The sequence below is a fragment of the Pelophylax lessonae genome (genome assembly GCF_965119305.1).
Source record: "Pelophylax lessonae genome assembly, chromosome: 7".
NCBI lineage: Eukaryota > Metazoa > Chordata > Amphibia > Anura > Ranidae > Pelophylax > Pelophylax lessonae.
This window is the reverse complement of record NC_138774.1, coordinates 197271297-197284083: the sequence shown is the minus strand read 5'-3', so window position 1 is coordinate 197284083 and position 12787 is coordinate 197271297. Positions and strand designations below refer to the sequence as shown.

The 12787-nt window shown below is 42.6% G+C and overlaps 1 protein-coding gene across 1 annotated transcript in view; it reads left to right on the top strand.

Moving 5' to 3' along the window:
• The window catches only part of CACNA1B (calcium voltage-gated channel subunit alpha1 B), a 450568-nt gene extending 438278 nt beyond the window's left edge, over nt 1-12290 (top strand). Inside the window, exons 45-47 of the mRNA XM_082263407.1 lie at nt 1815-2004; nt 4335-4531; nt 11575-12290. Coding sequence (XP_082119533.1) covers nt 1815-2004; nt 4335-4531; nt 11575-12099 — 912 coding nt within the window. The 3' untranslated portion in view covers nt 12100-12290. The remainder of the gene's footprint in view (nt 1-1814; nt 2005-4334; nt 4532-11574) is intronic.
• Nucleotides 12291-12787: the final 497 nt, after the last annotated feature.

Sequence of the window (12787 nt, the reverse complement as noted above, 5' to 3'; positions counted from 1 at the left end):
GTAGAGCTCCGACGAGCCAGTCTGCCACAGTAAAACACCGGGGGGGGGGGGGTGATGCGGGTAGTAAGCAAGTGGTTAAACAAAAATGGTACGATCTGGTATTGATAGAGAAAAATTTTTGCTTTTGACTCTTCGGAAAATTCCGGACGAAAGCTGTGTACTAACTATCAGATTATCATATGATTGATCGCAAGCGGTATTTTTTGTATGATTTTCTGATTGTGTGTATGGGCCTCTAGCCAGGTCTCTGTGATATCTCTTCAGCATAAAGTCAAATAAACCTCCCCAATCCTGCTTAAACCTCTACTGGTATTAAAGGTAGTAATCTGTCATTCACGATCTGTATAATGGCAGGCACCTCCAGGTGTGTGCACAGATTTCTAGCTTTCTCTAGGACCTCTCTGTGAACACTTACACCCTGAACACTCAAATATGTAAATCTTAACTTCATGTACAGTTGCTCATTGGTCCCTAGCCCTGCCCCTCATACCTCTTTATTTAGTATGGTGGATGTCCTCCTTGGCTTTTAGATGGGGCACAGATGGAATCATCTTTTGCACTTTAGAGCAAAGTTTGAGAACACCAGAGCTTCTCCAGGCAAAAAGAGGTACCTACTATTATATGTGGGTGATGGATTCCTAACTTTTATGCCACAGGTACAGTCTAAAGTCATAAAACGTAGTAGAAGATGGAAGATTAATTTGCCCCTTTATAATAGTATAACCATACTATTAATTAAATATCCCACGATGGCTTAAGTATTGCTCCTGTCATCTCAGCAGAAGGGGAGGACTTGAGTTTAGAGATGGCAAAAACAGCGAAACATGCTGTTACGGTTAAGATTATAGAATTTGTTAAAGATAAAACTCCTGATGATTGATTTCACTTAAAGCGGTAGTAAACTCGGTGTACCCAATCCAGTTAAAACAAAACTGCAATCCACTTTACAAACTAACAGCATATGTTATAGTGTCATTAGAGTGTCCTTACTTTTATGTCAGCTGATGTTTTATTTCTCAGGATGCCGCCAAAGCGGGCACCATCTTTTGTTAATCCTCCTGATCCTGTTCCGAACCCTACTTCCGCCCTTCTGCTACATCACTGCTGCAATCTCGCACATGTGCAGTAGGATGTAGCCAAGCCTTATGACATGAAAGGGAAGATAGCTCTCTTGGGACTAAGCTACAATGACGGGGAGTAAAGATTATATCATGTCACTATATACACATTTACGGAGCAGTCAGTGTGGCGAAAATACTGCACATGCGCCAATGACGCAGTCACACGGGGAGCAGGACAAAATCTACTAAATTATGCATTTACAAAAGCAGCTAAAGGAATCTACATGTCTGTCTTTAATTAAGGTTTAAAATGGCTGAGTAAAGTAGAGTTTACTACTGCTTTAAGAGAGAATTCAATCAATTGTTTTATTCATCACTTACTTTTAATATTGGAATAATTAGTTATGAGATGTTTTAGGAGCTCAGTGCAAACCCAATGAAAAAATTAGGTTTTTGTTTATTTTAACCCATATTTTCTTTCAATTTTAAAGGGCTTCTTTCAACATCACTAAGTACTTGCTATATCGGTTTTACCGACTAGAAGGCAGAAGTGCATTCATATCCATGTCAGGATTTACTGTACTGCTACAGTCCCAAATGTACATTTTAAAATCTGTACTAAGGCTGTACTTTGCTTTGCAAAGATTTGAAATTAAAATAACTATAACCAATATATTTATAAAATAACACAACTGTAATAAGTAACAGTGTCCTGTTTCTTTGAGTTTGAGTGTTTGTGAATTGTCATTGCAGCCTATAACGGATACAAGCCAGATGAAACGTTCTGTGTCAACGCTGACTCCCCCGCAGCGGCCCCAGCTGTACGAATATTCCTTAGAGAGGGTGCAGCATGACCGCAACCATCAGCACCACCACCGATGTCACCGTCGCAAAGAGAGAAAACAAAAGTCCATGGACAGGTCCCCACAGAATGATGACCCAGGTAAAGCTCAATATTTGCGCTTGTAGAGTGGAAGGCTGTGTTCACATGAAACTAAACTTTAATCTCCCAACTCCAGGAAAAAACACTTTTTTGCTTTTGGGCAGAGCAAAGAAAGATTAGAACATCTGTTGAGTTTTTATCTGTGGGGTGCATCAAAACTGGGACTTTAATTATACCACCCAGGGTGTAGTATAAACACAAAAGATGCACATCTAAAATATTAAAATGGTTCTAAAGGAAGTAGGTTTTTTTTTATCCCAATGCATTTTATGCATTAAGATAAAAAGCCTTCTGTGTGCAGCATTCCCCCCCTCAGCCCCCCCTAATATATACGTGAGCCCCACCTCGATCCAGCGATGTTGCACGAGAGCCCCAGGCTGTCCTGGACTCTCCATCCTAATTGGCAGGGACACAGCAGTGGGCAACATTGGCTCCCGCTACTTTCCATGAAAGTCAGTGAGCCAATGAGGAGAGAGAGGGGGTGGGGACGAGCCACGGCTCCGTGTCTTAATGGACACACAGAACAGAGGCTTGGCTCGGGTGCCCCCATAGTAAGCTGCTTGCTGTGGGGGCACTCGGCAGGAGGGAGGGGCCCGGAGCGCCGGTGAGAGACCCGAGAAGAGGAGAATCTGGGCTGCTCTGTGCAAAACCACTGCACAGAGCAGGTAAGTATAACACGTTTGTTATTTTTAACCAAAAAACAAGACTTTAGTATCACTTTAACACTTCATTTTGGACATATCCATTAAAAGACAATTTTAAAACCAAATAAACAAATTAGGTTTACTGTATGCGTGGTCTTGAGATTAAACTATAAGGTTGACGCATTTCACGGGAACATCACTTCATCAGGATCTGGGATCTCAATGTAAAAATTCTGTAACAATACATATAAATACATTGTGATTGTATCATTTCATAAAAAATATTAAAAGTACTTAGAGTACAAAGTATATTACCATGAATAAGATGACAAATCATTTTAGTGCATATACCTATTCCGGAGTGGAAGGAGGGTAGGAGAGGACATAGAACCAACAAAGGAGTACACTGATAAAAAATGTAAATCAGTATAAACTTTCAAAAAATCTTCACCTTTAAATAGGGTTGTTGGTAAGTGGCTAGTGCCAAGGTCTGCCGGGCCTGTGGGGAGACACCAATTCCAGATTACTCCACAACAAAAACCAGGGGTTATATATGCCTGTTTGTGTGTGTGTGTGTGTGTGTGTGTATATACATATACATATATATATATATATATATATATATATATATATATATATATACACACATATGTTATAAAATATAATTTCCATAGCTAGGATACAAAAAAGGAAAGACAAAAGAAAGATGGAGGAGGAGAAAGGGAAGGAGGATGGGAAAGGCAAGGGGGGGGGGGGAGGAGTAAAAAAAGGGGAGGAGAGGGAAAGAAAAAAAAAAAAAGCACAGATCAATGGGAATAAAGTGAAAAAGATCTATTAATCTTACCCAAAAACCCATAGTAGGCCTCATCCCATCTATGTCTAGAAGTCTGCAATTGGGGGACTAGAATATGCAGTTCAAGGACTAGTAACTATAATAAAAAAGTATCTTTTAATGCATATGTCCAAAATAAGGTGTCAATATTTTAGATTTGCATCATTTGTGTTTATACTATACCCTGGGCAGTATAAATAAAGTCACAGTTTAGATGCAACCCCACTTCTACAGATTAGAGGGTTATACCCACAAGGGCAATAATTTATTGCACACCCTGGTCCCATACACAATAGGACTGTCTGAGCTTTTATCTGTGTCACCACTGCAGAGATTTCTTCTCTTTGTCAGGACAGTAAGTAAGGAGAAAGTGTGGATGAAGACCCTATTAAAAACTTGACATAAATATTTACTCTTACCCAGTCCATCAAATATTTAAAAAAAAAAAAAAAGATTTGCTAGAGTTGGGCAGTATGTGATGGGGGTGTAAAGCTGCCCGCCAACTTATACATTATCTTCCTGAGACTCTGTTTAGTGGTGAAATGTCACAAAGCCAATTCAAGTTGCTTACTAACTTACTGTGAGCCGCTCAGGCCTTAGAAAGGGGTGCATGTCCTCGCTATCCACTGCTGTAAGTGCTGGCTTGGGAGGGAGCTCGTCCCGGCTCCAACCATCGCTTAATATAGAAGAAAATCTCCCTGTGGTCGCACATCTGAACGATCCCATCAATCTGGGGTGTGTAGCAACATCAGCCTGGGCTCCAACCAGGCCACACCCCCAACATGTTTCGCTCTGTTCCTCAGAGCTTAATCATGGGGATGGACTAACTTACTTGAGGAAATTTGTGTCAGCAGAAGCTCTGCCACGGGAGAGGCGACAGGAGAGAGGGAGGTCCCAGGAACGCAAGCAGCAACCGCCATCCTCTTCAGAGAAGCAGCGATTTTACTCATGTGACCGATATGGCAGCCGAGATTCTGGGCACCCCCGACATTCTGACCACAGCCGGGCCACTTCGCCCACTTCTGGACAGGATCATGCTTCTCACAGACAGGTGAGGACAGCAACGTACAAACCCAAACTTTCATTGTGTGCCCAGCAGAGGGGGCATTATACCATTGTGCCTGCAATAAACTAACAGACTTTCTTTGTCTTCAAATTCAGACAAGAGTGTTATTTACATTAAGATGGGAAAGTTTGGAAACCTCAATTTTTTCTCAATTGCTCTATCCCCACTTGATTGATTTTTGCTCACTTCCTGCCTTAGTGGCAGGGGGCAGATGGACAGAAAGTGGTGCAAAATCACACCAGTATGGGCACAGACAGCAGTAAAAACACTTAATAAGGTAGAGAAATGCTAGAGAACCTCCCTCTGGGAGATATTTATTGATATCTTGTTTCTATTATTTTTATTCAGTTGACCTTTGTCACCTGAAACAGAACATTGTGGAGGTGGGTAAGGAGCACTGTGCATGTAATAAAAAGTCTTGGAAATTTTAACCAGTTGCAGAACAGTGATCATTTCATTGGATTAAAACCACCAAAGACCTGAAAGAGTAGAATGCCAAACTGCCCAACACACGTTAGCTATGTTCTATGTCCTACACTAATAAAGTGATCATTGTTCTCCATCAGACTGGGGTTTCCAAGTCTTTATATTTATGCACAGTGCTCCTCACCTTACAACAACACCTCAACAAACGTCACAGGTTAGAAGGGACCCATTCCAAGAACTCACTAAAGTCCTGCCACCACCAACAAGATCTAACGTACCTCACTTGAACACTACAAAGGTCATCAGGGCAGGGCAGAAAGCTATCTAGATTGGTAAGAGATTGGGCAAATTCTTTAAAAGGGAACATATCAAAGATTCGGTGACAACTGTCGAAGACCAATTTCCTCTCACTTTGGAGAGATTTTCCCCTCACCCCCTATTGTGTTCCTAGGTCAGGAAATTAAGCTGACAGGGGTTCTGGGCCTTTCCCATTCTATCCAAAATAAAAATTTTTAGATGTTCTAGAGAACTCCAGCCTGATAGAAAGCAAGGATTTTGGTTGATAATGTTTCCAAAATAACTGAATGCAACCAGTTATTACCTTTGCTTTCTCCCCTTGCATTGGGGGATCAGATGATACCTAGCCCAGTCTTTGACACTCTAAAGAAGTTTTATTTGTACTTAATCCCTTCAATACAGCACAGCTCCCAGTCTGCAGATTAGGGAAAGCTGTTGTAGTATCTAAGAAGATAAACGTATTTTCTTGATTGAGACCTGCAAACACAAAATGTTTTAAATGACTTTAATTGTTTACACATGCTAGCGCCATGGGGACTCCACAACATTTTTAGAAAGAAAGTACTTTTTTCCCTAACTGCAAGATGACAGTTCTATCAAGTTTAGATTTAGTTTAGCCTTCTTCAGTTAACAAAACTGGGGTTATATGCAGGTGATTGGACACTGACAAAAAAGGCTTCTTGGACATCCCCCTATATCACTTCTCCCACTCTCAGCTAGTCTTAGTTTTTCCTAATGTCTTTAGGTGATGCGCCTCTTCTCTCTACAGAAGCTTACTTTCTTCTATGAAGGTTTCTCTCACTCTCTCTCTCACTGGATAAATATATTCCAAGATGATTCTTCTATAGATCAGCTGCACCATAGTGTCCCCTATGAAGAGCTCCTATGTCGTGGCTCTGCAATGCAGTGGTGTGAACCAGCCAGGTTTTGCCTTGTCTTGCAGTGGGACTATGCTGGAATCTTGAGTAAGGGCAGATGATTCATGTAGCATTGACTTCCTGTAGTCCATCTGCTCTTAGCTCAGGCATACAAGCAGGAGGGCGTGCTTAGCTGAGAAAACCATTCCTCCCCTCCAGAACACTTCTGGGATATATGACATAATTTGCTTAGGCAAGAAACCAGGGAGTAACTTGAGAAACAAAAAAATAGTTTAAAATGAGTAAAATTCATATATGTTCCTATCTGTTTAATAATGCTAGCAGCATAAGGATTAAAAATAGTCAATATTGATTGAAAGAGTGAAGTTCCACTTTAAGTTCTACCAGGTGGGTATTCAGGCCTCTTCCAAAGCCAGTTTTGGGGCATAATCTTCTACATGCTGCTCTTCGAGTCTGTTGAGCACTTTGTGACCTGCTTATCATGTGGACCCTTTGCTCATCCCTAAATTGGACTGATTTTGGATGTCCCAGTCTTACAATTAAACAAGCCTTTGTCCTCTATTGTATGATCAGGAAAATAGGATTTTTGACTTGCCATTACCTGGGGTACAGTACAGTACACAGGTCCCTCTCCTCCGTTATTATGATCTCCCTATTGCTTTCTACACAACAGAGGCTAGCCGGGAATGGTACAGGTTATATAGGGGATGTCCCCGCAGCTTTATTTGCCAGTGTCCAATCACCTGAAGGTAGCTGCATTTAGCCAAATCATAATGTTTTAAAAAGCCTGTGTTCTGTACTGTACTACAGGGAAGAAAAAAAATCCTATTTTATGTGGATCATGTACATTCCGTAGATCTCTGCTGAGCCTGTTTTGTATGTAAACTGGCTACAGGACAATTTCTTGGGAGTAATCATGTAGAAAATGAATTTTCCCTAGTGGTATAAATGTTATTTAGTTGTATATAATGATATTGGCACCTCTACATTACATAACCTTTTTATAATTTTAATCAGGCAGGAGTTCTCTAATGTGACTTTACCTGAAGATCTTCTGAAGATTTCAGTTTGCCTGGCTGATCCTCTCACTCCAGCACTTTCAAGTCACTCTCCTGAAACAGGCATACCAAGTTCTGACTTTGCTGCCTGCTTGTTCCTGGTCAGCAAACGCGGTGGAGATTTACTAAGGCTGGGTTCACATATATGCGAATTGGATGGGTTTTAAACTGCATCCAATTCACATAACATGTGAATGTGGTCAGCTATAATGGAGCCGGTTCACACATGTCCAGGGCGGCTGCGGTGCAGTTTCAAAAAGGGTCCTGTGGGTTTATGGGTCCAATTCAGGTGCAAATTCAAGCAAAAAATTGCACCTGAACCGATAAACAGAAACGCACCAGACCCCGAACTTGAAACCGCAGCCGCACATATGTGAACCCAGCCTAAAACTGGTTCACTAAGAATCTGATGCAGCTGTGCATACTAACCAATCAACTTCTAACTTCAGCTTGTTCAATTAAGCTTTAAAAATAAGATCGCATTCACACTAGTCCGACTTGGACCGCGACTTGACAGCCTGACAAGTCGCGGTCCGTCACGCTCCCATTGTGCGATACAGGAGCTCCGACTTAGAAAAAGGGCCCTGTACTACTTCGGGGCAACCTGGAGGCGACTTGCATAGACATTCATTTTATGAAGTCCGTGCAAGTCGCCCCCTAAATCGGAGCGACGTAGTGTGAACCAAGCCTAAGTCTCCCGAATTTGGAGCCACGCCGCACAGCGTGACTTCATCGCTACTTGCAAACTACTTCTTTAAAAGAAGTCAATGTAAGTCGCCCCCAAGTTGTGCAGGAACCTTTTTTTAGGTCGGAGCGAGTTGAGTGGCTTCGATTAGAATGGTTCCATTGCACTGAATGAGGTGTGACTTGTCAGGGGCCCCCCAGTGTGAACCAAGCCTAAAACTTGAAAGCTGATTGGTTATTATGTACAGCTGCACCAGATTCTGTGTGCACCAGTTTTAGTAAATTTCCCTCAAAGTGTCAGTGTGATAGCCAGGCAAAAAGCATTTTCACAAGGAGAGGTCCACTAGGCAGTCCCCCTATATCTATCAGCACAGGTTACTTCCATTAATGATTTCTATGCTGATGTCCGTTCAGAAACATCTGTGAACTGCTAAATTGTGTGATGGTGTTTTATATGTATTTGTTGGCTATAAAATCAACTGATGGGTCTGTGTTATTTAGGAGTGTGATGTAGGTTACATTGCTATCTTCTCCTGTATGTGTCCTTGCAATGTGCTGCATACAGGATTAAGATCAGTGTACTGTATGTGTGCAAATGTGTTGAAAAAAAATGTACGAATTTGAAATTCTGCCTATCATGGCTAATGCCAGACATTTGTTATCAGCAATGGGAAGCCATTAGTTCTGTTCCTTTCTCCATTCACATGTAGGATGTGTAATGCATCTGCCTTTGATTTGATTTAAATCACAATTTAAATCTTCATTTAAATCACTAGTAAAAAGGCTTGATTTAAATCTACTATAAAAAACTATATTTAAATCATAATTTTTAAAGAGCAACTGATATGTCTGTCCCGCAGCAGCTTCTCCTCTGACCCGCTGTTGACTCACCGACAATCCCATTCACTTTATGGGACGGCTGGTGATGTGGCAATGACACAACAAGGTGAGAGACATGGCGGCAGCAGGTGAGTGGATGCCCACTAACAGGCGCTGCACTAATGAATCTGAAATGACAGGTGCTCAAGGACTCATTCGTACTGGTAGTTATTTGAAATTGTGTGAATGCATCAATGCAGTGCATGTTATCTCAGCTTGCAGAGCTTAGATTCATTGAATGAGTTTACCAAAAATGTAAATATTGCAGAATATACAGCCTCATACTACATAACTAAGCTCCATTTCATGCTGAATAAACTACATTATTAATGTATCTTGAATAGAAAACTATCTTTTAGATAGATTTTTACTCCAAAAGCATTTGATTAAGATAAGTTTGATAGAAATTAAAAAAAAATCTAATGTAAATTTTTTAAAAATCTGATTTTTTTAAAATGTTTATTTAAATCATCTATTTTTATCCACCCTGGCCTTACCACATAACAATTGACTACAGGTGAGAGCCTGTTTTAGTCCGTGTGCCCTCTTTATTTGTGTGCACTGCATCACTAAAAAGAGTACACAAATGCTAGACTATTCATTTAAACAATCATCTTAAATTAAATATTAATTTTGCATGTTATTTCCCTGTAAACAGATTTCTTTTGTAGACATCCAAGAGCCCTTAGACTGCTGATGTGTTCCTCCTGCTTGAATGTGATGTCAGCAGCCCTAGCAGACTGAGAGCTGTCACTCAAGTGGCACTCTGTGATATTTCCCTTCGGGTTCCTCCCCTAGCAGCTACATTAATGGTTATATAACAAGGTAAAGGGAGGGACAGAGGAGCTGGGCCAGCACAGAGTAATCAGACACTTCTTGAAGAGTAGGGGGCTATGACATGCGAGGAAGGGGGCTGAGCTAGGAAGCTGACAATTCCCAGAGAAGTATAATTCTTTAACAAGTTACTTTGCAAGTGAACTGAAAATTGTTTATGGAATCGAAATTGCTAAAAGTAAGTATTTAAACGACAATGTTTTTGTGCTTTAACCTGCTATGTTTTTAGGTTACTGACAGGGTGGTCTAAAAATGGGTAGCAAGTCTTTATACATTGGCAAAATGAATCTTTAACAAGGATTGTTAAAATATGGTTAAAAAAAAAAAAAGGTTACTTTGCAAAGGAGCATTTACCTCAAGGCCCCTCTCTAAATGAAAACCAGCCAATAAAAACCAATCAATTTGTTTTTGTTTCTTGCGCAAGGAAAAGCATATGAAAACTTTTTGGCTGCTCTGCAGAACAAAGTGCTTTCAAAGACCTTAAGGGACCCTTCATACCAGTGGCGTAGCGTGGGTTGTCAGCACCCGGGGCAAGGCAAGTAATTTGCGCCCCTAACCTGCGGACTTTTAGTACTCCCCGAGTCCCTTCCTACAATAGCATTGACCAGCCTGATTCCTATACTGACCTACCAGTCCACTACGCTAACATACCTGATTCCTGTACTGGCCACTACACTGACCTACCTGTCAACGACACTGACCCTTACAATGACCTACCTGATTCCTACCTGACCACTACACTGCCCACTACACTACACTGCCCACTACACAGAGGACACTACCGCATCATCGAGCCCTTACAGGGGGCGGGTCGAGGAGGATTGTGAGAGCTTAGAGGAGGCGGGACGGAGGCACATGCAGGGCTGATTTAGAAGACGGCGAGGCAGGCTCCAGAAGCGAGGCGGGGCTCTGCCAGTGGCCAACCCCGCTGCCGCACATGACAATGTTGGCCCAATCACAGGGTGCCGACCGGCCATCGTTTAGCCTGAAGATGGCGGCTGAAGTGACACGCTAAGAAGAATTTTTAAAATTTGCTAGAGTGACACTGGCGTGGGATGCGCCCCCCCAAATGTTGCGCCCGGTGCGGCCGGCCCCCCCTGCACCCCCCACGCTACGCCACTGCTTCACACTGTACCTTGGTGCAGGAGACCTGCATTCCATACCGGTTTCCTGCACCGCATCCCAATAGCACTTCCCTTGCGATCTGCAGCGGGCGGGTGTCAGTGCAAAGTTAATGACGCTCCAAACGCAGGTCACAACAGCAGTGCATACAAAAGTAGTCTAGTTGCAATGCATTTACAAAAGTAGTGCATACACTACTTTAGGTGTGGTGCAATTTCAAAATGAATGGGCAGAAAATTGCAGTGCATGGTACTGCATGTAAATCACACAGGAACCGGACAGGGTTCCTGTGTAATTCACATGCAGTTCCTAGTGTGAATGAGCCCTGAGGTCTGCACAAACACAAAACGGATGTACCTTCAAATCTGCAAGGCAAAAGCAGTAACCACCTTTGCTACTATGGTACCTAAAATTCCCCATATGTTATTAAAGAAAATTGCATTGCGATAACAACTGATTTTGCTACATTAATCATGATATGGAATGTTGTATGTTGTGTGTTTTAAGGCTGTCAACTTGAACTTGTGTGTTTTTGCTTTTCTAAACTCTCCCTTGTTTTTCTCTTCATTCCATTCCCATTGCCTATCTTTTTATATTGTGTTTGTGCCAACTTTTTGTCTCTTGGTGTCTTTTTTTGCTGTGATTTTGTATGTTTTATGTTGGACATGATCCTTCACCCTCCTCCCGCCTATCCTTTTTGTACCATGGGTGTTGTCTATGCGTGACCACTTACATCATTGTCTTGTGGACTTTTCACTGTTATGTGTGTATGGTGTGTCCCATTGTGTTTCTTTTTTCCATTCTGTGTTCCTGTGCCGTTTTGATGTGCTTTTTCACCCTTTCAATCTAGGGCAGTGGTTCGGCCAGCGGGAGTCCACGTCTGACCAGCTCCGGTGCTAGTACCCCGTGCCGCGGAGTCCGAAGGCAGCTGCCACAGACGCCACTCACTCCTCGGCCCAGCGTCACATATCGGACAGCTCACTCTTCCCCTGTGCACTTCGGGGGCCCCACTTACTCTCCCGGACGTCTGAGCCGGGGTCAATCAGAGCACAATACCTTGCTGTACAGCGATTCCCCAAGCCACTCCGCCTGCACAGTTACGCGAATCGGTTCTGACCCATACCTAGGACCACGCCAGGATGCCGACAGCTACTGCCCTGTGCCTGAGGACACCTTAACCTTTGAGGAGGCCTTGGCCAGCAACTCTGGACGATCCTCTCGGACTTCCTATGTGTCCTCACTCACTTCCCATTCCCACCAGCTCTGCAGGGTCCCCAACGGCTACCACTACACCTTAGGGCTCAGTTCAGGGTCCGGCCAAGCTCCCAGAGTTCGAAGCTATTACCATGAAGCAGATGAGGATGACTGGTGCTAGCAGAGGGAGCCAAAGCACGTTCTCACTCTCGCCCTTCACTTCTCCAGGAAGCCCGAAGTAACAGGAGCAGAAAGGGGGGGCTCTTGTTTCAGTTACTACTGATGAGTTTTATCATCAGCCAACAGATCGCCGTGACATCAGAGCATGTTTTGGCAAAGTAGAGGCAGCGACCTTAGGAGAAAATTCAGAGCGAAAAATAAGGAAGAAATTATAAACGAACAGGGCAGGGCCAGAGCAGGCCTCAGTTTTAAATTGTTCTGGCATTTGTCATATTTTCAGTCTTCCTTTTGGGGAGAGTTACAATGCCTCTTTTCTAGTAATTGGAATATGGGATGTAGGACAAGATGGCAAGCCTGGAGGTTGGAGAAAAAAAAAATATGAGCAGCAAGTTTAGGACCGAAGAGTATTGAGGTTGCTTTTTTAATTCTTTATATAAACTTTAAAGGATAGAAGGATAATTATTGACAAGCTCTTCACCTTTCTATTCTCATCCTCCACAAACTTCTGAGAATTTTTTGATCAGTCATACTTGCCATCACATCCACTCTCCACCAATCTTTCATTGCTTAGCAGAGGAGTTGCAACTGAAACTTGTTCATACGGACAGACATGACCCAAGACAGACCATGCAGTTGTTTCACAACCTCTACTTGTCCTGCTCTCTTCAGAAGTGGTGTCTGTGCCATAG